The following is a 25,071-nucleotide window of genomic DNA, read 5'->3' as shown; positions in this document are numbered from 1 at the left end:
AACCAGACAAACACACACACTTTTTAAGCTGTTTTTTTCATCTGATTAAAATTTTATATAAATATTTTAAACATTTCATTGCAGTATTGTCTAGTGCATAATGCTCAGAAAAAGGTACCACAGTGTAAAGCCATTTAATGCACACCTGTGTACAGGTAGTGTAGCCTATCACTATTAATATTCTAAACTTAAATTAATTTGATATACAGTGCGGAGCAAAAACTTCAGATAATGATAACTCTGCTGCAATGCGTACATATACTTTGTTACATTTTTTCTTGAAATAAAATAAGATTAAGGAGTTTATTAGATAGCTTTTAATAGATATTAATTTAGTACATTATTAATAAGTGCAAAAGCTCAAATCAAGGTGCAGACAGATTTATTTTTATCTGAGTTACACATTTTGCACATTTCACAATGGTAATGTATTTGGCACTTTATTTTAAGTTGTTAAAATCCACTACCTACCATATGCACCATAAAAGCTTCTTCATGTTTATTTGAATATGTCTGTTTAGCAAAAGCTAAGATAATGAGAGGTACAGTATACAGTATGTCAGAGGAGCTATTGCTGTGTTTCAGACAAGTCTATCAACTTATCTTAGTGCATAGTAAAATATTTCAGAACATTTCCACAAACAGACATACAGTGTTAAAGTCCCGGAGTGATTGAGTTAGAGTCCACATCTTAATCCAATTGACAATTTGTGGCTGGACTTGAAAATGGCTGTTCACTCCTGATCCCCACACCTGATAGATACCTTAGCGGTTTTATAATGCAAAATGGGGAAAATGGCAGTGTCCAGATATGCAAAACTGATAGGTAGAGACCTGTGTATCTACTAAATACTGACAGGAAAGGGGTGAAAGTCAACTATGTTTTGCGTTTTATATTTGTAATTAATTTTGCCCTATATGCAGAAGTAGGTTTTCTGTAACACATGTAATATCTGAAAAATTAATTAAAACATCACAGCATTTCTATATCAAAAAGGGCTACAGTAAGTCATAAATGACAGGAGCATGTTAAGGATAAAGTTGTGAAATTGTAGCAATTGTAGCAATTAAATCCAATGGCACACCTAAGAATCATGGATGGCACAGTGGATTACTTTAATATGTGGAATTCTATTGATTATATGTAATAGGGATGCCTTTCAGAATCTTCCAGGGGTGACAATGGTCATCATCATGTTTCCTGTCCTTGGACGTGGCTGAGACAGCACTTTCTCATTCACCTGATTTTGTCTTCAACTACTCTCTAATTAATACGTTATATAAAAAACAAAAGAAAAGCGGATTTAGAATGACCTAATTAGTGTGCTCTTTGTGTTCATATGTGTATGTGTGTTGAAGTTCATGCACGTACTTATGCTTTCCTTGTTGCAGATTGAATGCATTTTTTTCTTTAGAAGTCTCATTAAAAATGTAACCCATAGCCTTGAATACAATTAATAATTATAATTTCAGTTTCCATCAAATTTAATTTTATGGTATGCTTGTATTTCAGAATGTAAGACTCAGCTTGATATAGTGATTGTTCTTGATGGCTCTAACAGCATCTATCCCTGGACCAGTGTTATTGATTTCCTGAAAAAATTATTGGCTAATATAGATATTGGGCCTAATCAGTCACAAGTAAGTGTAACTATTGAACACATTTGTAAGCACTATGCTATTGTCACATAACTCTTATTGAGACTGGTCAGTTCTTTACAGGTACTATTCAGCACTGTTTAGAAAATGTTTGTTAAGTCCTTACCACATTGATCTGGTAATGAATGTGTTGAGTCATGGGATAAAAGACCAATCTCCCTGGTGTAGGCTTTTTGCTGCTGACTTTGTGTTGTGCAGCACCAGAAAAGAGAAAGTGGAGTGGAAGTTTGGAAGTTGTAAGAATGAGAAGGGCTTTGGAAGATAGAGGGTTGAAGATAAATAGGAAGAAGACAGAATATATGAAGTTAAATGATGATGGGTTTCAGAAGTTAGCCTGCAGGGAGAGCTATTGAAAAGAGTGGATACATTTAAATAACTAGGATCAGTGGTAGCCCAAGGTGAAAAACTAAATACAGAGATAACCCAAAACAACAATTGAAAGAAGGTGTCAGGACTTTTATGTGACTGAACAATTAAGGTGAAGGCTAAAGGTATGTTTTTTACGAGAGTGGTAAAGTCAGAAATGATGTGTGGATCTGAGACATAAAAGGAACACAGGGAGAAAAAGTTAGATGTGGTAGAAATGAGAATTTTGAAATGGACATATAACATTACAAAAAAATATCTAAACAAGAAATGAGACAATCAGAGGTACAAGAAGAGATATTTATGAAAGTACAGGAAATTAGGTTGAAGTGGTATGGACATATGATGAGGAGAGACAATGAACATGTGGACAAAAGAATGATGAGTTTGAAAGTACAGGGGAAGAGAAAGCAAAGGAGGCTAAACAAGAAGTGGATGGATAAAGTAAAAGAAGATCTGAAGGAAAAGGACTTGACTGGCGAGGAGGTTCAGGACCAAGCTGTTTGGAGAAGGTTAATCAAGCACATCGACCCCACATTGAAATGGTCAAAGATGAAGAGGAAGAAGACCGTTTAGAAAATGTTGCACATGCATTTTATTTTCAAGTAATGTTAATTCAGATAAGTCTTACCTAGCAGTGAATCCAAATGTAGAAATAGCATACAAATTTGGGCCAATGAAAAATATTCAGTTTCCATTTGCCCTTACAGTACATGGCATTCAAATATTGCCTTGCATGAATGCTTTAAATTGCAGAGACAAAGTATGGAGTAGACCTTTGCAAGCAACGTAACTTTATGAATGGCTAATCAGCTTAATCATTTGATTCATTCTTATTTACATTTTCTCGGCACTGCAAACAAATTTGCTAGAATGAGTTTTTTCAGGTTGAAAAATGAAATCATGTTTAGTTTACTCAGCACTCGGCATTTAATGCACTTTTAAAAAGCTAATTTTTCCTGTACCGTTTTCTGTAATTAATTATTTATTAATATGTATTTGTCATCTTTTTCTCTTTTCTTTCCTCTTCCATTAAATATAATTTATTCATTTATCCATCTATTTATTGCTTTGTTCTCTTATTACAATCCAAGATAGCAGAAAGAAAAAAAAATCATTTGAAAGTAAATAAGTCACATTGTTCAGTTCTGCTATATTCATTTCTTATCTGAGATGACCACACTAATAGGCTTCTTCCCTGTGTGTCTTATTTTTATATTTGATAAGAGTTATGACTTTTATTCTAGCCATCATTTAGAAAAAAACAGTCTTTGTATTTTTGTCACTATATGATAAGTACTGCAATTTATTTTAAATACATCTATAAGGCAGTTTGCATGCATTTGTAGTTGTGCCGCTAATAACACTTTTAGTCATTCCTCAACCAAAATAATTTTATATGTGTCCTCAAAAATAATGTGTAAACTATCTGGAAAACTGTGAAATTTTGCTCTTTCTAACTCGAAGTTACACTTACTGCAGGTTGGAATTGTTCAGTATGGATCGGATGTGGGTCATGTTTTTAATCTAAGCCAGTTTAACAATACTCACGATATACTGCAAGCAGCACAACAAATTAAGCAGAGAGGCGGAGATAGGACTATGACAGCACTTGGCATCGACACTGCTAGGTAAGTTCAGACTTTTAATTGCTTTATTAAAACCTCATACTACAGTATATAGCTGTGTAATCCTCATATGGCGGGAGTGTATTATGAATCAGTGTTCACAGAGTCAGCAAAGTTTGCATTCTTACTTATACACTATTAATATCGCTCTCACCATAAGAGCCATATATGGTTATTCTAACTTAAATTGAATTTTATATCTCAGCTTGTCTAGATATTAAAACACAGTTCATTACTTTTTAATTTTTTAATGTATTGCTGGTCTGCCATAAATTGTGTTTAGAAATAATAGATGCAAACTTCTGTTCTCTAAAATCATAATTACTATATAAGCTGGTATACATTAAATAAATTGCATAAGAAAGTAAAGTGTAGTAGTAACACAGAAAGCTTCTGAAAGTGGCTGCCAGTGACTTCTTTTAGGTTAATAGTATTATAAGTGAGTATTATAATTATTATAAGTATGAACCTGAAAATTGCTCCAGGGCGCTGCACAATGGCTGACCCTTCGCTCTGACCACCAAAGGTCATGTAAAGAGGCAATTGTCCCTCAACAATTAATAAAGTATATCAAATCAAAAAAACCCCTAAGACCTCAGACTATAAAGTGAAATGTTATGCAAATGTTCAAAAGCTTGTAAGTCAATTAATTATTATGTTAGGCTGCCAATCTGCATATTATTATTAATTGTGTTTTTTTTTTTTAGTAAAATAGGCTGTTGATAAAATATGCATTTTTTCACCCATTGAAGAGGTATACATATTTTGAAGTAATCGGGTTCATAGTTATTGCAGTAGTGTTTTTTTACAAGTGCTCCTATTGTACATTTGAGAAAAGCAGTATATGTTTTCATCTAAACCAGACATTAATAACATACAGAACTTATAAACACTCAGATATACAAGTTTAATTCTCAAGCACACAAACAGCAGCACTCATTGTGCGCATTAAAATTGATAACTATCAAATTTCAAAACTCTGCACATGTATATTAACATAATTTTGAGGAATGTTTATTCGACAATTTCTCCCCGTGTCTGCGTGGGTTTCCTCCGGGCGCTCCGGTTTCCTCCCACAGTCCAAAGACATGCAGGTTAGGTGCATTGGCGATCCTAAATTGTCCCTACTGTGTGCTTGGTGTTGGGTGTGTGTGTGGTTTAAAGCACATCATGAAATATTCAGTGTAATCACCAATAAAATCACAATAAAAATTGAACATATTAATAATAATAATACATTTTATTTATAGGGGCACTTTACATTAGCAGTAAATCTCAAAGTGCAAGATAAAAAGATTAAACAAAGGCAAGGCAAGATAAAAACAGAGATAAAACAACAATAATTATAGCATTCTTGTTAATAAGCTTTCCTAAATAGAAAAGTCTTTAGCTGTTTTTTAAAACAGCCCACAATCTGCTGTGTTCTCAGGCTCTCTGGTAGGGCATTCCAGAGCCGTGGAGCAGCGACTGTAAAGACTCGTCACCCATTGTATGAAGTTTGGTCACAAGGGGGCAAAGGCGGTGGGTATTTGTAAAATGGAGGTTTCTTGTAGTGGATTGTAATATAAGGAGTTCTTTAAGATATTGTGGGGCATTTCCATGGATACACTTGTGAATTGAATATGAATCATCATTGAGCCATCACATTCACATCATCTAGTCAGAACTGTGGACACTGCATGTTTGTACAGCACGTACATGCAGACTGCTTTATTTGTTTTTGGTATTTGTTACACTGCATTATCCCCAAAGGGAAACTATCTTTTCGCATGACCTTTAGAGGTCAGAGCACGGGGTCAGCTTAGGATGGCCTTTCACCTTTTTATCTCTGGAGGCTTTCCTGGAATTGATCTTGAAGAAAGGGCTGTTTGAGTTCTGTTCCAAATATTAAATATAAAATTTATTTTTCCATATTGCCTACACATTTTATATTAGTACTAGCATAGAGAAACACCCATTTATTAAAATGGGCACAATGGTTCATTGGTAAGTCCATCTGTTTTGATCTTTTTGTGCATTTAGGAACCTCTGGTCACCAGATATACCAGCTCTTATGTCCCTCTGTCTTTGTGCTTCTTATTGTCTTTGTTCATCAGACATTGTAGCCCTCTTGTGGATGCCAGATGAAATTACGCCTGGGCACAGATGCCAGATGTTTTGTCCTTTTATATAGATACTAGGGGGCGACTCCCTGCTTGCTTTGCTCGCCAACCCCCCTGGCCTGCGCTACATGCCAGCCACTTCGCATCTTTGCTGTTCATGTTGTGAAGAGGGGGGCTGAATGCACACCAAGGAGACGCAGTCACTTCTCCGAAACCCCCTCTTAAACGGTGATACAATGGGAAACAAATAGTTTTTTTTTTTTTACCTCCTCTTTGCTTGATCAGTTGCTGGCTTGCTGCTGCTGCCGTGCTGCGGCGCTTCGAACATTTATAAGCTTGTACAGCAGCAGTCTTTGTCATCTACTCTTTGTCATTTATTTCCGGCCCCAGGCATGGTTAAATGTCCTGGCACAAAGTCTTGTCTCGCGGGACATAAGCTCTTGATATTTTATAGTTTATAATTTAGAAACAGAATAAGAATCTGAAAATCTAACAACATCACATTAAAGTTCGATAAATTCTGAAACGAATGATACCAAACATATATATGTAGGTTTTAAAATAAGCCTGATTTAAAGCGTGACAAAAAACGTGACAATAAGACGTCACATAAAATTGTTGCACTTTTAGGCTTAGGATTTTATATATATAGAGTAGATATAGTGTAATTGAATACAGTTGTCATTGCAGTATTACATGCTTTTTGTGGAATATTATTAAGTACGGTACATACCCCAGCATAATTAATTATACCTACCCTTAAGGTTGAAATAGTTGAAAGTATGGAGGTCACACTAGAGGGTTGGATTAAGAAAAAGGTCAAGATCATAAAAATAAAACCAAAGTCAGCGAAAGGAAGCGAATGGTTATATTAAATAAGCAACACATCTAATGATAAATGAATGATTTCACTCTAAATTTGGAAGATACAGTGGAACCTTGGATTGTGAGCATAATTCATTCAGGAAACGTGCTTGTAATCCAAAGCACTCGTATATCAAAGCGAATTTCCCCATAAGAAATAATGGAAACTCAGATGCTTCATTCTACAACCTAAAACTATTCATATAAAAATGATTAATACAAAATATAAAGTAAAATACATAAAACAAATTAAACTGCACTTTACCTTTGAAAAGAATCATGGCTGGAGTGAGGGAGATGAGAGAGAGGAGGGTTATTGTGTAGGACGAGTTTCACTCTAACTAACGGAATCCCTGCTATCTGTCGGCTCACTGGAATCTTTTTCTTAATTTGCGACTTTATCAAGGAACCTATCCAATGACAGTTCCTTTTGCCTGAAGAGTCATTACACTTGGATACAAAATTAAAAAAAATGCTTTATGCACTGTAAGGTTTCTAAACTCTTTTGGGATTCCACCCAATAGGACGACACACGGAAGAGCGTCCTGAAGCAACCGCAGGCTCCCAGCGCTGTAGCAGTTTGCCGTAAAAGCGAATCCGAAAATATTGCGGACATGCTATAAGCGCCTGCCGTTGATGGGTGATACAAGAAAAATTATAAATGCAGGGCACAGTATTACTTGGCCACTAACCTGACCATGACCCTGCCTGACTGCTGTGTCTGTGTATAGGAGAGTGGCAGATCCTGCTACAATAAATAACCGTGCTGTTCCTGTTTCAAGCTGAATAAAGATGGTGTCGCTAAAGTATTGGGACTCAGCTTCATGTTTTGGGGTGCAAGACGGGGACTCACACGTCACAGCACACACACGTGGTTACAATGCTATAGTAAACAGTTTACTCTCGTACAAGTGTTCACTATATGAGTGAGGCACGCTGACTGAGACCGAGCATGGGAGATGATTACCCACAATCCCGCAGCGAGAGAGAGAAGAACCATCAGCTCAGTTGTGATCACGTGATGCTCAGCAAACGTCACATTGCAAGACGTCGCTTGTTTATCAAGATAAAATTTATTAAAAATTTTAGCTCATCTTGCAAAACACTCGCAGACTAAGTTACTCGCAATCCAAGGTTTTATTGTATATTGCAAATAGTTTAACCTTTTATAATAATCAACAATAGTAGTACAAACAGACAGTTATGGCCCTAATAATTATCTTTGACTTTTTTTATCTTAATAATTATTTTATTGGTCATCCATGTACTAAAACGCTAATTTCAATGAGTTTGCCTGCTTACACAGAAATCAGAGTTTAACATACTGTATTGCTTGAGAACCTTATTATCTGAGTCAGTGCAGAAAAGTATCAGAATTTGAACAGCATTAATATTATTAAGCAGATTAATAAAATAAAAATGCACTGCAAACATGACCCTTTTGACATTCCCGCTCCTGTGCTTGTGAAAATTACAACACATATAACAATATGCACATAACTCTACTGCAATGCAAGGTTAGCACCAGGGCAAATTTAGAAGAGGACACTGGATTTTCATGGGAGGCTGGTGCGCAGTTACATTACAAAAAAAAAAAAAACATGCCTCGGAGTACATAAACAACAAGCCATGTGCCATGACAGTGCCATGCCACTGTCTCATACTACAACAAGCCAAATGCAGGTTGTATCGATCAAACACGTGTAAGGTGGCACCAATGGATTTTACTTTTCATTTGTCAGTCAGTCCGTCAGTCCGTCATTGTCCAACCCACTATATCCTAACATAGGGTCACGGGGGTCTGCTGGAGCCAATCCCTGCCAACACAGGGCGCAAGGCAGGAACAAATCCCGGGCAGTGTGCCAGCCCACCGCAGGGCACTTTTCATTTGCTTTTTGAATATTTATTGCAAATGTATTTGTCACTTTATTTTCTCTATTAAATGAGTTTCTGACTAACACATTCAGAACCAAATACATTTCTGCGTTGCATTTTAAGTTGCTTGGTTCACACAATTTTTGTGCTAATTTTGTGCTAGTAGTTGTCTTATAGATTTAAGTAGCTGTACCAAAAACATAATTTATGTTTTGCTTTAATTTTCAAGACTTTATATTATACATTTGAATTAGTTTACATTGAATTAGAAAATATCTTGCTTTTTTGACAATTTTGTTAATTTTTTCCTTTATGTACAGCAGTTGTAATCATTTCATGGATGTAACTAGAATTGATGAATTGAGTCCCTAACATTTCTTGGAACTATATATTGATGCCCTTAAATTCATTTATGCTAACAAACTATGAGTTGTAATTATGATTTCATACAGTATGTGCCTTCTGTATTTTCGATTACATTTTATGAACAAAAATGACAAAAGTTAGCTTTAGCTAATTTTAGCACTTAGTGGGACATAGATTATGCTTACTTTTTGTATTTTTTCAGGTGAACCCAACATTTGCTTAACTGCAATGCTGGTAGCAATTTGTGGTAATGTCATAAGTAAACTGACTATTCATTTCACCAGTTCTAAAATGCATTCACTGTGTCCATATCATTTTTTTCTTTGTGTAACCTGGGATGTAAAAAAGCTTTTAGCACGTCATTGCTTGCATAAACTTTTGCATCTATATTTTGAATACATTCAATACATCTCTGAAGTGTATGAAACTATACAAAAAAGAAGCACCTTTTGACTGTTTATGACGTATACATCAGTGCTGTTCTAGTTAATTGATTGAATTAGAAATCTTAAAATAACAAAAAAAAAGGTTAAAGAAACTCTGCCACCTAACCATTTTTTTACCTTTTAGTTTTACATTGCATACGTCTATTTGACATTATAACAAAAAGATCTGGTATACAATGAAAACAGTTGTTTGGTTCTGCTTCATCATAAATGCATCATCTGCCGGGGTTTGTCGAGTGGTATTGGCTGGCCTACCTGAGGCTTCCTGTTGGTCCCCATGCGCACATGCGTGCTATGTATACAAGTCAAATCCTGAATACCAAAGTAATAACATTTTCTGAATAATGAATACTTTTTATTAGCCCAGAGAAATGTTCATACAACATCATGTTTAACAAATTTTGTTTTAGTGAAATGTAAATATCAGTATAACATTTTTTTGACCAAAAATGGCTACCGAAGATAATAATGTTATGCAGAAAATACTTAATGCCTATAATTTCTTTGAGTCTCTGGAAACCTGCAACAGGCTGTTTCCTTCTTGTTAGACCAAAAGAAAGTGACAGTCTGTGGCGAAATTTCTGGTCTGGGGCAGTCTCAACGAGGTTCTGCGAGAGTGTAGGAGCAACATTATACAAGGCTATGGATCTGCGCTGGTATCCAGAAGGTGGCCAGTTCGAATCCCTGTCACTGCCAAAAGAGATCCTACTCTGCTGGGCCCTTGAGCAAGACCCTTAAACTGTAATTGCTCCAGGGGCACTGTACAATGGCTGACCCTGTGCTCTGACCCCAAGGGGTATGCGAAAACAGTGCTGTGTTGTATATAGGTATTGTCAAGCTTAGGTCACATAGTTACACAAAAGACAGGCAGGTGAGTCCAGGAAAATACGGGTACTGTATTACTGTACACAGAAGGCAGGTACAGTCTTAAGATGGAAGTGGAACCTGGTTGGGGTGTAGCTGGTCTTCCCTTTTCTGCAGAGGTGGATGAAAAGACATCAGTGCACTTCGTCAACCCTTTAGTTAAGCCCACAGACCGCCTCCCATGTGCACGTGTGTGACAATATATATATTGTAACAGTAGGGGGCGCTATTGCTCACTTGAACCCTCAGGTACCACGGCAAACACCAGGTAAAAGTCCAAGACTTTTTATTTTTATAATAATAACGTGCACAAAGCACCCTCCACTCCACACTACTCATATAATCAATAAACAATCACAATTCCTCCACTCCCAGACGTGTTGCCACCCTTCCATCCAGCTCAGCTCACTCGTCTGGGGTTTCCCACAGTCCTTTATAGTCCCTGACCCGGAAGTGGTTCCAACCCTGCAGTCCATGACTTGTTATCACTTCCGGGTCAGATTAAAAGTCCTTTTCTTCATCCCGGAAGCACATCGTTCCTTCTGGTCATGTGATCAGGACTTACTTCCGGGTTATAGGGCACGTATAAGTCCTTGAGCCTCCCTGCAGCGTCCTCTGGTGAGCCCCACAGTGTCCAGCAGGGTCGGGAATAAAAACTCCATTGTCCATGATTCCCTGCTGGTCTTCAGGGCACTCCCATGCTACAGGGAGGGCTCCATCTAGCGGCCTGGGGGTATTGGCCGGGATGAACAGCCGGCCATCTCCCACTATATATATATATATATACACACACATATATACATATATATATTTATATATACACACTTATACTGTATCTTGCCATATAGAAAATATCTAGCACAATTTATAACTAAGAATAACTCTAGTGATCTCAAGACATCAAAAAAGGTATGTTTATAGATGAAAAACAAGCACAAAGAGAGGCATAAACACTCAGAATCCAGTATGCCATGGTAGTGACATCATTCATAATAAGCAGGGGGCACTGCCAGCAAGAATGAGGCTCTTAGATAATCAATAAAGATAGGAGCTTTGGTTAGCTAACTTCTTGTTCTCCAAGCTCTATATTAAGGATTCTCACTCTGAAAGCACTGATTTGGTCAGCTTATCTGGTCTTCATTAGAAAATGTTTAAGGTACTGTAGCAATGCAGATGCACCTGTGGATGCTAGGGGGAGAGTGATAGACTGTTTTACAGGGTTCGGTTTATGAAAGTACAGTAACTAATTACAGCTTTACTTTTCCATTTATGTGCACTAATTTGTGAGGTAGGTTCATGGAGGTTCCAGGAGAAAAACTGCTGGGGCAGTAACACAAGGGCACACTGTGGGTGGAAGCATCTCTGGCCATTCAAAGTCGATTCAAGAAGTTCTGTTGCTTGTCTTTAAGTGCCAGCACACCAAAATCTCTTGGTCACATCGTGCCTGCTGAGGAAGGATGATGTTTAGTCTGCATATGCTGCAGAAGATCCTGGCATGAAAAGGATCATGTAACCTGTTGTGCAAAACAGTTTAAGTCCAAGAGAAAATTGTAGTCACATGCATTTTTACACGCCTGTGGCCTCCTGTGCTCATCTGTGAAGGCGTAAATATTGAAGACACTCACCTGAACGGGAAGAAAGATCTGTGTATGCCAGAATGTCTTCACTGAATGTGTTATGTCCAGCTGTTGTGAGAGATATTGGCCAGATAAATGGGGGTCTGACATATAACACTGAGAGACTCACAACAGGGGCCGACTTGACATTGGAGGGAGTTGCTGAGAGCTTGTTGCAAAACTATTTTTTTTACTTCTGCTTTTGATAACAGTTTTTTGACCTCTTTGATTTTGTTTTGTGAAGAAGGAAGAAGATGATTTGTTTGTTTGTGTGCTTTTTCTATTTTTTCTTCTTATATTTTGAAAGAAAGGGTACAGTTGTCATCTTAGATTAGTTTTCTGCACCCTGCTATCAGATGTTTTCCACTGCTGTTACTAAACTCTCAGTCCGTCCATTTGTGTGTGTATAAGATACTCTTGTCCTTCACCAAAAGAACTGACTTGAATAGAACGGCTATTCATAAAGAGACTAGTGAAAATTTCAAAGAAGAAATTTGAAGGCTGGAAATTAAACCCAGGTTGTTTGGGTTATGAAACCATGTTATGAAACGGTACCACTATATCACCTTGAAACTGCATAGTTACAATTACAATTACGTGACAATTGTGGTTGTTGGAAGAACTGCAGGTTCACACAAGAGTAAATATTGTGGCGCCAACCTAGTCGTTCCTCTTTAATAAACGTGAGTCCAACAAAACACAAACTCGATAGAGCTAAATAAACAAACAAAAGCAGCATCCTGTCGAGGGATATTTCTCTTTGCTTTTGGTGCAGAAGGAGCTCCGTTCTGCTCTTCATTCTCGTAATGAGTGTCGCCTCCTTCCAGCAAAAGTAACATATGTAGCAGGGAAACCGGAAAGAGTGTGGTCAGTTACTGGGTATCTTCTTGGAACTGTGGAGGGAGAAACAGAGGATAAGGTTAACGCCTGCAACCCCCTCTCGACCGAAGTGCATACCTCAGAAGAGCCCAGAGGATGATCCACTGACGTACAAGTGTGATGCAGTGGATTTAGCTCTGAGGCAGGTTCATGGAGATTCCCGAAGAGAAACTGCTGGGGCAGCAACAGAAGGGCACACTGCAGGAGGAAGCATCACTCAACATTCAGAGTCAATACGAGAAGGCCTGTCACCCATTTTCGAGTGCCGGAATACCAACATCCTGACCTCACATGGTGCCTGCGGTGGAAAAAGGCTGTTTAGTCCACATGTGTCACAGATAGATACCGGCAAGAAAAGAAGCACGTAGCTGGTTGTGCAAAAGTTAAAGTTCCTGTGGATTTCAAGAAGTTACCTGAAAACTGGGGACATATGCCTACCAGCAACCTTGAACACATAACTGTGAAGACATCCAGAGCCTGAACAAAGTTCAGCCCATCTAAGTGTTTTCCAGTACTGTTTAAATCAAGTACGGGGCTTCCAGGGGCTTAAGTCTGTTCAAGCAGCACTGGGTGCAATGCAGAAATCAAGATGGGTAATACAATAGACTTAGAGAACTTCTCAAGTTAAACAACTATTTACTGTAAATAATAATGAAAACTAAAATTTAAATGGCCAAGTGTTACTATAATGTATTGCACACGTTTAGATTTGTTTGACTTTGGAATACTACTGTAAATGATACATGCCACAATACTTATTATACAATATACTTTTTGGTTGAATTTGTTGTTATTCCTATGGTCAAGTCTTCCAATCCACATTCTGAATTTATGATTTTATTTTCTGAAGAAATATAAATTTATTTTTGTAACCGCAGTTAAATAAATTAACTGCTAGTGTTTGTATTATTAGGAATTACCACCAGGCTGCAACTGCTGGTTTTGTACGTGCTGCTTTCAAAATGACTCAGCTGCTGAAAATGATCAGCCTTTCATTTTATTTTAAGCAGCACATGTGGAAGTTCTTTTGTTCTGTTTCCCGAAATTACTTTTTATGAGAGAAACATAAAAGGGTTTTCAATGTCCAAAATCAAGGGATGGAAACTTCAAGTCTCCCTATGATTTCATTACTTGATGTAAGAGATGGGGAGAGTGATTATAGGGAAACTTTGTGTACAAAATGTGACTTTTTACTGGAGAATAATGACTGATGAGCAAAGCAACAGTTTTTATTTACAGCTATTATGTGTTTTTTATTTTGAAAAGGAAATATTCTTCTATAAAATAACTGACGATTAGAATGAAAAGCAAAAGGACAGGAGCGACTGCCTGGGTGAGAATAAAACTAAACTGCCATCATTACGAAAAAACTCTACTGCTTTTCTATGCCTTTCTTAACAGGTTTTGAACCTCTGCCTCTCTTGTGCAGTGTCTTGCAAACAACACATCACAGATAAACTCTCCACTTTCGTACCAACAGTATGTCTCTCCACTCGCTGGCCTCACTTCCACCTGTCAGTGGAACTATTGCTTTGCTTCCCTCCAAACTACAAATTCACTGGACGTCTGACCAGAAGCAGCTTTAAAGCCCAAGCCAGAGACGTATCCCTGAAACCACTTTTAGGGTCAGCAACAGGATGAGTCCAACCCATTTATTTACATTTCAATAATAACTTTCAATTCCATTGAAATGATAATCATATTGATAAATTTTCATATAGAGTATATTAAATGGCTCTGCTCTTACTTACTTTCAGCATTTGAATATTGTGACTGCTAGAGGCTGCCCAGCAATCAGACATTCAATTTGTTTGAATATATAATATCCTTGAAAGTTTTTTCATATATTGGTGTGCTTATTTTCAGTTTCACAGTGAAATTCTCTTGTTTCATGAGGCCCCAAAGGGCAATTTGGTTTTCCATTTGGAAGACTGGAGCAGCCTACCTGGCAGAGTTCCCATTATCATCTTCATCATCAAATTAGCTGTCAATTAAGTGCCAGACATTGTGCAGTCAAAAACAAGTTTCTGTCACTTCTCCTGATCCTGCGTGCCATTTTTGATTTCATTTGGGGAAAGCCGAATTGTGGTGCAGATGATGTCGGTTTAATTGAATGACCTTGTTTAGACACTTAGAGTCTCTCTAACGGGTCATATAGTGCATGTTTTCTAATGGGCTATTTTGGTTCACTTCATAACATATGTCCTACTCTTGTCAATTGTCTTTTAATGATGATGGTAGAGTTCTCACCTCAATGCCAAAGATCATCAAATCCACTCATCTTGTCTCTATTTTATACTTTCCTTGTGAAGGGTGTCCTGAAGGGATACTTCACTTGTTTTCCCTACTGGACATTCCTGGATTGAACCTAATCTCCAGCACTTCTGGTCACCCTCCAAGTATGGAACATCTGGTTCCCTTCTGAGGAAAAAGTAGATCAGGGACTGAGGCATCATGGGTTTTCAGTTCCCATTATAGCAACCCACCAGCCTTCTCCCAAAGCATTCTAGACAAGAGAGTGGATCAGACTATGAAAATATAATTTTTTTCCCATTTTACACATTTTCCAAGTTTGCTTGATTTAAAAAATGGTTGTGGAGAACCAGAAGCTGTTTGGGCAGTTTGGATGGGGGTTCTAACAGTTGTGGCAGACAGCCAGGGCCTTATGGAAGGACCTTGGGGGAGAGTATTTCCTGTACAGTTTTTCCCCCAGACTGACAGAGGGCAGCCCCCTTAGTTTCTAGTGGGACCACGGGTCATGAGCTTAGAAGGGGCGCATGGATGTTTTTGGGGCCCTATTTGGCAGCACTTCCTCCACAGCCGGAAGTGCTGCCGGAAGAAGCTTTTTAGGCATCTGGAGTCCTTCCGGGTGCCCTATAAAAAGGGACCAGGAGTCAACAGCCAGAGTCGAGAGGAAGTGGACAAAGCTGGTGAGGAGGAGTGGAGGCGTGACTAGCTGAGAGAAGGGACTGCGTTTTACTGTGCTGGGGCTCTTGTGTTGCTTTGGGGAGCAGAGAAAAGCACTTCCCGACTGAAAATAAAACCTTGTGCTGTGTGGTGGTCAGCCTGTCTGTGTCGGGGTTAGGGCGGCTGTACATGCCCCTGGGCGTCACACAGTACATAATAATTTCAATTTTGTAATAGTACACAGGAAATCCTTAAAATCACCTATAGTACACATTTATTGAGCTTTCCTAATACTAAGCATATCACTTTCTTTCACATTGTGTACCATAATGTAGATCATGATTGACAAAAATTTGATTTTATTTCCCTTTGCCTTTCAGTATGTACCATTAAATAATAAAAATTATTGTCCTTTGTCTTGTGTTCTGCTGTTCGAGAGTTCTTGAGTTTGCAAGTAATCTTTTAACAGCAGTTTGTTATGTCTGGTATTTGGGAGCAGAAAGCAACAGCTGCACCTTGTCACTTGTAAACAGTCCACATGGCTCTCATCTAAGAATTCAGTGCTGCCTTGCACAGTCTTTGAAGATGGAAAAAAAAAGCATCACTGTTTTTACATGTCTAAGTAACAACATTCTATATAAAAGGGATTGACTTTTATTAACAGATAAAACTACCATAGTGCAATTTTATCTTCAAGAATCAGAATGTCATTCCTTAAATATTGTTAAGGTGATGTGAAACATACTGCTGTTACAATGAACACAGGAAACCAGTAAAGCAAGTTTCCTAACTTGTCTTTTTTCATCTTCCTGTAGATCACTCCATTTTACAGACGTGTGTGTCTTTATCTGTCTATTCAGTGTTCCAGTTCAATATACAGGCCTCTCAAACACAGCCCTTACCAACGCTGAATTTAATATTTCCGAAATTTTACGTTGACGACATACAAAAATATGTTACAAATTGTTAACAAACTTAATTGTTATCAAATCAAAATTATGCCTTTGTGTTCTGTGATAAACCTTAACTTTGATACATTTTTTTTTGCTCTTTATTTTGCCTTATACAATTTCTTGTATTAGGAATTTGTTAGTTTTCATATACACCTTGGGGTCAGAGCGCAGGGTCAGCCATTGTACAGCACCCCTGGAGCAATTACAGGTTAAGGGTCTTGTCTCAAGGGCCCAGCAGAGTAGGATCTCTTTTGGCAGTGATGGGGATTCAAACCGGCAACCTTCTGGATACCAGCACAGATCCTTAGCCTCAGAGCCACCACTCTGCCCTTTGGGGAAACTATCTGTGTTATTTTAGATGTCTTTGAAGCATTTTTGTTCCTGTTTATTATTTTCGTTATTCTCTTGGTAATATCACCATGGCACATATCTTGTTGCTGGAGTCCCCATTTACAGTATGTGGGTTGATTGATGGCTGTGGGCATATTGTTTATGACGACGACCCATTGCTAATGTCGTGATTGGACATCATTCTGATTAACATGTATAAGATGGCATTGCGTATCTTCATCTTAACCAAGTGTGGGTTTATTTCTAAGCTTCTAAAAAAAACCAAAAGGGCCCGATGCTGCTCTTCTATTTAATACTTGATCTTAATCTGTTTTTAAGATAATTTAGATTCATTTGTTTTTTTATTTCTTTGTTACTTATTCTTTTATATTATTGCTTAATCTTATTTGTTTCTCTTTTCTTGTAACTTTCTCTTTGAAATCATGTAAAAGCACTTTGAGGTATACTGCTTGCATGAAAATGTGATATATAAATAAATGTTGTTGATAATTAGGAACAAAGAAAACACGTTTATGTCTGGAGGTATTTGCAGTTATTTTTGTATTTATTGAATTGTTTTTGACTTCAGCTATTTTTTTAACTGTGTTTCAGTCTTTTCCCTTGTATCTCCCATATCCCAGTTTTACCTCTCTAAAAACTGTTCATGAGCCCCTAATACATCCTGGGTAATCATACCATACTACAAGGGGTGTTCAATTATAAACAGGGATTTTCATGCTCGATTCTTATAAATAGTGCTAGGTAGACATGACTCATTGGACAAACACACACATATTTGAACTTGTCGTTAGTAGTGCTAGCTGCTCTTTCCCCCCTTCCTGTCAGTTGTAATCGACATGTCGGAGCAGGAGGTATACAGTAGTGTTGCGCAGCACATTATTATAAATTTTTGACAAATGGAGGAGTCATTCCATCTCAGATTTATTCGAGACTTAAAAAACAGTTTGAGTCCTACGTTGCTTGTGTAGTTGTCAGCACCCCATGATCCCGCATTTTATTAAGTAGACTTGAGAATATTAGGTTATATTAAAATGTGAATGAAAAGTCATTTTAAACTAAATATTATAAATACACCTATCCATCTATCTATTAATCCACCTATTCATCCATCTTATGATTTCTCTTTCTTCATTCCAGGGTTGTATGGAGTGTGGGCCACCAGGGGGCATACCAGCCGCCCTACCTGACACAGACAGGCATGGACACAAGTGCAGGTGCAACACACCTTTGTTATTTGGTGTGGGAACAGCTTCCCCTTGCTTCCCACCCTTACATCACAGCTCTTCAATAAAGAAACCCAGGCTCTTTTCTTCCTTTTGCCTTTACATGCCGACACCCTGCCTCCCGTAAACTTCGTCTTCTTTCACCCGACTCTGGTCCCTGGAGTAGTAGCTGCTGACTCTTTTTATAAGACACCTGGAAGTGGTCCATTTGCTTGTTGACCGGCATCCGGCAGAATGTGTGTGCAACATAGGGCTCCAAAAAAGTCCAAACGCCCTCTGCCGGTGGCCACGGGTTCCAGCAAACCCAAGGCTGTACAGCAAGCCAGGGTGGCTGCCTTCTAGTGTCCCAGGGAAAGTAATTCCCAGAACACAGTCTATCCTCCAGTCCTTCCGATACAGGGACATCCTGGCCAGGCAAGTGTTCTGGCCATCTGTCGCAGGAGCTAGAGTCTGTGCCTTCATTGCTGGGTACAAGGCAGAAACAAATTCTTAATGGCATGCCAGTTCATCTGTGGTGGCATGAAATTTTGTGTATAAGTTGATAAATATTTTGTATGTCTTTATTTGTAAGTTAGACAAAGCAAATGTAATATTAGTGTTTTAGGATTTCATTGATGAGAACAGCAATGATTTAATGTCTAACTAAACAAACCCACTTGAGTCTTTAGGACTGACTCAGGATGTGAATTTTATTGCAGGGTTTGGGGGAGAAGTGCCGCAAACCAGTTTGGCATCCCCCACAGGAAAACCATAAACCTACATTAGCTGGCAAGCTTCAGCTCAACAAATGGTCTTGAGTGCAGGTGTGAAAAGGTAGTGTGGGGGATAGAGCATCAGACCAGACTGTGTTTGGACTGAGGGCCTAAAAGCCATCCACAAAGTCATAAACAAAGCATCTAGGGGATGAGTTGGACCGAAATTCTATTGGTCTAAAGTTGACTTTTTGGGATTGGTTTTGAATCAGAGGCCATTTTAGTGTAAGCATTTGGACAGAGAATCTATACATTTATTCGCTTTACCACACCCTATCTTTCTTTCTCTCACCATGGCCATCAAGACAATATATTGAGGAGCACAACTCAACAGCTATATTGAGACGGGCTTTTGGCATGTCCTGAAGAAAGCCGACTTGAAGTTATGAATTAACTAGAGACATTTAAGAAACTATGAGTCTGTGCTGCCTGAAACTACACACCTAACGTTTATCATGTTGTATGGTTGCCAATATTCACATGTACTTTGCTTATTGTTATTATTTTATCAATATTACCAAAAATACATTATTTAAAGTTGTAACTTAACTCCTGCTTGTCTTTTACTCTATATAATTGCCTGAAGTTATAGCTGTAGAAGGGAAGGTGGGGAGAAGTTATAAAGTTCAATACCTTATAAACAGTGGTATTCTGATTTGAGGTATTCTGATAAAGTCTATACATTAAAGAATACAAAATGGGGGAACAGAATAATATAGAACTCACAAGACAAACTCACATAGACCAGAGATAATAAAGTGGTTTTAGGGGTTGAAAAACAAATTGTCTATGTGTCATTTTCAATTACAGACATAAAAAGATGAAGTATCTCTGCACCAATCATTGGGATTTAAAAACAAATCCTGAATGAAATTTCCATCCACCACAGCACATGCTCAGGTACAAACCTATGCCCGACCAATTTACAGTTGACACACAAGGCACAGCAAGTGTTCATATATGTGGGTCTGGAGAATAATCTCCATCTCTCCACTTCTATCTCTCCATTTTGTGAAACTGCTTCTTCTGTTACATTGACATGGGATGCAGCAGTGAGTTACAGGCAGGGACCAGTCCTGGAGAAGTGGTCAGTCTAGTACAGGGCACCAAACACCTCCACATTCTGTAATACCTGCTAATTTACGCTCCTTATTTATGTTGACATTAATAATGTGTGAACATAATTCTACACTGTGATAGACTGGCACCTCGTCCAAGATTAGTTACTAGAATCCAGCTTCATTGGATAGATGAGTAAATTACAAATGGATGGATGTAATTAACCCAACAAATACCCACTGCAGAAATAAAAAAATAAGTAGAAGTGAACAAGAAGTGAAAATTAAACAATAAACTCTTTACTTGTTTGTTTTCAGAAAAGAAGCATTTACTCCAGAGAGAGGAGCTCGCCCAGGAGTAAGGAAAGTCATGGTTATTGTAACTGATGGAGAATCACATGACAGCTACAATCTTGATAATGTCATTGAGGACTGTGAAAACGAAGGAATTCAGAGGTTTTCGATTGCTGTAAGTAGGAACACAAAGCAGCTAACATTCTAGGATAACCTGAAAATGAAAAATGTCAATGATAGTAACAACACCATGTATTTCTATAGCACATTTTCTTACAAAGGATGTAGCTCAAAGTGCTTTACAACAAGTCAAAGAAGTAGCTGCAGGCAAAAACAAACAAATTACATACAGATATGAATAATAATAAATAAATAGTATGCAAAACATAAATACATAATTCACACTCAAATAAGAAGGATATTTAATTAAGAGAAGTATAGTCCTTAAACACAGAATTATTTTTTTTAATTTGTAAATGACAGTCCAAAGTTCAGATGGACAAGGTGGACAGAAAAAATAAACACCAGAGAAAAGCAAAAAAAGAAAATCTGCAGGGGTTCCAGGCCAAATGATGTTTAATATTGCACTTTCATCTTTCTTAATATGAGAATTTTAACAAGTCAGACTAGTGAGTGCTCAGTTTTTCGATGGGTCTCAGTAAACCCTTACCCACCATAAATTAGTAAAAATACAAAATTCACAAGTGCAGTAAGGAGACCAGGGTTGACTTCCCGGATCCTCCCTGCATGGAGGTTAATGTTCTCCCTGTGTCTGCGCGGGTTTCCTCCTACAGTCCCAAGACATGCAGGTTAAGTGCATTGGCGACACTAAACTAGCCCTAGTGTGTGGATGTATGTGTGTGTTCGCGCCGCAATGGACTGGTGCCCTGTCAGCGGGATTGTTCCTGCTTTGCACCCTATGCTGCTAGGTGGGATAGGCTCCAGTACGTCCCTGTGATCCTGTGCACAAATAAATGGGCTAGAAAATGACTGACTGACTGACAGTTTTGCTGCAATTTGTTCTTTTTGCACTAGGTCTCTGATCCTTAAATGACTTTTTTTCCCTTTTTTGTCCTATCATAGCATTCCTCTGCTGGAATAAGAATCTCAGTTTTTAACTGTAACATGTAAAATAACTTTGAATGTAATGTATGTAATTATTTTGAAAAGTACAATTTGCCAGGCTTTTTGGTGCTGTACGAGTTTAAAAAGAGTTAATATACATTATAGTTATTATTATTAGTATTATTAATATTAGTTTTTTTAAGAGTTTCCTTTATTTTATGCAGCATTTTTTTGGGAATGTTGCCACTAAGTTTTTACAGCGAGATTTAGAATATGGTGTACAGTACAATCCATCCATCCATCCATTTTCCAACCCGCTGAATCCGAACACAGGGTCATGGGGGTCTGCTGGAGCCAATACCAGCCAACACAGGGCACAAGGCAGGAACCAATCCCGGGCAGGGTGCCAACCCACCGCAGGACAGTACAATCTGATAATAAAATATACTACAAGAGGGCTAGACTATGCCCTAATGGTGGGATTTGAATTTGTATCCCTTGTAGCTTCCAGTCCATCACTTTAACACCAAGCTACGCTGACTGCATACAGTATGTGACTTCTGTTCTTGATAAACTTTCAGTCGTTTTCCAAAGGCTATAACAAACAAAGCGTTATTTGTAGAATTTCCTTTATCTGCTTTCCCAAGTCTGATTAAAGCTGTATTCATTATTTATCTTAAGTTAGATTGTCATAACATCTGATAGTAGTGTCTAGAACAGATATTTCTAAGACATTTTCATTTTTTAGGAGTCAATGCATGGTGTATCTACATGACATACAGTATATCCTTGTAATGTGTTGTAATGTGCATTATTCTATTTATTTATAAGATTACAGGAAACTAATCACAGCAGGAAATTTGACTTATGACAGGGCCCTACCCTGAATGGAATGCCAAACCAGTGCAGGCCACACTCCTGTGGTCACAAACACACACACAGACATGTGTACAGTTTAATTAGAACTGCCAGTACATTTTCAAAATGTGGCAAAAACTGTAGCAGTCTACATAAAAAATAAAAAGCCACAGTGAGACCGATCCCAAGCTCCAGGAGCTGTGAGACAGGCATGCCACCCACTGTGCCCCCAGCTCCACATTCCATGGTAGTCAATTGACCATAAACAATAACAAACAGCAGGTACTTGAAATTCAGTTCCTCTGCAGTAATTTTGTTGTTAGCCTTGGAGTTTTAGCACGCCATGCTTTGCATACATTGCCCCTCATCTAATTCCACAGATACCAAAACTAATTACTTTTCTCTTTTCTTACAAATGTTAAATATTTTAGATATGCCATATCAGCACTCCCTTACATGGTATTTTTAAGTGTAAGAATTTTTTTTTTTCCTTAAAATGTTTTTCATTGTAGCTTGTTTATTTTCTGAGTTGTTTAGTACAAAAACAGTGTATCATAAGGCACAAGGAACTCATCCTTTATGGGGTACCACACAAATCAGGCTAATTTAGAGTCACCAGTTAACCTGACATGCCTGTCAGGAATGCCTTTGACAGGTGCGTAATTAACTTAATTTCATTTTTGATGAAAATAACATTATCAGTTTTTTTAAATATAATATTTTTTTGGTGTCATCGTTTCATTACCATTTTGTGAGAGCACTTGTTCTTCATGACTGCCATCATTTTGTGCTCCTGGTCACTGTGATTGGCTTGGTTGCTAAGCATATGATGCAAAGTATGTGCCAGCTGACCAATGACATCCTGGCGGCCATGATGTATTAGATGACCATTTACGCTGAACAGCATCTGGACATTAAGATTGTCTTACTCGCTTACTCATCACCATTTGCTCCAATAAATGAATTACTGCTGTAGTACGTGGGACTCTTTTCACACTGACGAAGTGATGGGGAGAATGAGAATACCCAGTGGCCATTTCCTTCTAACTGGGAGTGCTGTCTGAAAGTGCAAGAATATGGGATACAGTTATGCAGTAGAAAGATCGACAGGACTGAGAGTCTCCTCCTGCACAATATAAAAAATGCACATCACTCTGTATGGTGCAGTATTTAAATTTTTGCACTCTTTTTCTTCCATTTTACTGTTATATTCTGCTACAAACTCACCTAAAGTAAGTTAAATTTCTTATTAGGAGAGTTTGTACTGCAATTGTCTTATTAGTTCATTCTTTAATAATATATTTTGTCTATTTTGCTTGATTATTCTGTAATTTCTTGTGTTTTAAAAGTTAAACCAAGGTTACAGAGCACCCTTATATGCAATTATTGCATCCTCCTGGGTTCCTATGTAAGACCCCCAATCTCCCAGCTAACCACTGCAGCATTGAGAATTTATCTTTGTCTGCACCCTCCATTGGAGTTGATGCCCTCTCCTTGTTGTTATTTTATTGTTATCGTTCTCTTGTTAAAGGAAATATTGATATTTTGGTGTTTGCCTTTCGTTTTAGGGATTTGCCCTTTAAGTTTGAGCATTAGAATGTTGTTTTTCTTCTTCTCTTCTCCTTTACGTTTTAATGATGAATTATTCCTTTTTTTGTCTGTTATACTTTGAATGTGTTTTGTTTCATCTTAAGCTTGATTATTTCTTGCACACTTATGCTTTAATAAACAGTTCACTTTAGTAAATTTAGTATTACTTTTAAGCTATTGAGTTAAACATTTGGAAGGGTTCAATGGCCACTTCTCTTTTTTCCAGCACCAATAACAACAAAAAAAGCAACTCATGTTAGGAACTTGTCTGGTTTTTAATCTCGGTTTTGACAAAAGATTGCATGCCTTCACATTTATCTGACCCGGCTTGTTTATTGACTATTTTCTCACTTTTTCCTCCAAAAGTAAGAGCCTGCTTATCTCAATCACACACAAAAAACGACTTGGACCACTCCATCAATTGAATTTGAACATAACTGCAAATCTCAATGGTGGGTGCCATAGTACATGAAAAAAAACAATTAGACACAAGGAAGAATCCACACTTGACTGTATGTGAGTGGGCTAATGTTATGAGACATCAGGTGTCTGAGAGTTATTGTGATAGATAGATAGATAGATAGATAGATAGATAGATAGATAGATAGATAGATAGATAGATAGATAGATAGATAGATAGATAGATAGATAGATAGATAGATACTTTATTAATCCCAAGGGGAAATTCACAATTCACAGTAATGGCGCACTGAACGATAACGTGCAGTGAATACACTTGAGTTGAGCGTTCATAGTTTTCATCCTCTTTCTCTGTATGTTTAGCATTCGTTTGCTCAGAGGTTGATGCGCTTGCTGCTTCCTGAGCAGCTCTTCTTTTCTCCACCCTAGCAGCCCGCTTCTTCTCTTCTTTCGGCAGGATGTTTTCATGTTAAAACTGATTAAGTCAATGTTTGTGTTGCACTTACTTTGTACATTTTCCTTAATTTTTCACTTAATCTAGCACTTAAGTCTTCAATCTGCCTCAAGAATGATTTAAGATATGAAAAGGTAGGGGAAGTGATGACGAAGGTGGTATGGATGAGAACGGCGCCCGTAGCTGCTGGGCGCTGCCGAGAGTTGATTCTACAATCACATGAAATAAAATAAAAAGAGGAATAACTTTGGAGGTCAATCATCACCCAATAGTAGATGTCACGTAGTATATGTGTACGAAATTTCAGGTCAATAGGTCAAATGGTTTGCGAGCTACAGGTGATTTAAAATCCTGGATAGACAAACGAACAGCCACAGTAGCGTATTATATAAGAAGATAAAACAAAAACAACCAGGAAGTAATAATGTAACCTAAAAATCATAATCAGAGAAGGAAGGGCAAAGCCACAGGCACTGAAAGA

General features: G+C 37.9%; 1 protein-coding gene across 1 annotated transcript in view; it reads left to right on the top strand.

Annotated features, from left to right (window-relative positions):
• The window catches only part of itga1 (integrin, alpha 1), a 209,114-nt gene that overhangs the window by 73,136 nt on the left and 110,907 nt on the right, over positions 1-25,071 (top strand). Inside the window, 3 exon segments of the mRNA XM_028805627.2 lie at positions 1,514-1,641; positions 3,508-3,656; positions 20,228-20,378. Of these exon segments, the coding sequence (XP_028661460.2) occupies positions 1,514-1,641; positions 3,508-3,656; positions 20,228-20,378 (428 nt within the window).

This window comes from Erpetoichthys calabaricus, chromosome 7 (assembly GCF_900747795.2).
Source record: "Erpetoichthys calabaricus chromosome 7, fErpCal1.3, whole genome shotgun sequence".
In the NCBI taxonomy this organism is placed as follows: Eukaryota; Metazoa; Chordata; class Cladistia; order Polypteriformes; family Polypteridae; genus Erpetoichthys; species Erpetoichthys calabaricus.
This window is presented reverse-complemented; position numbering and strand designations above follow the sequence as displayed.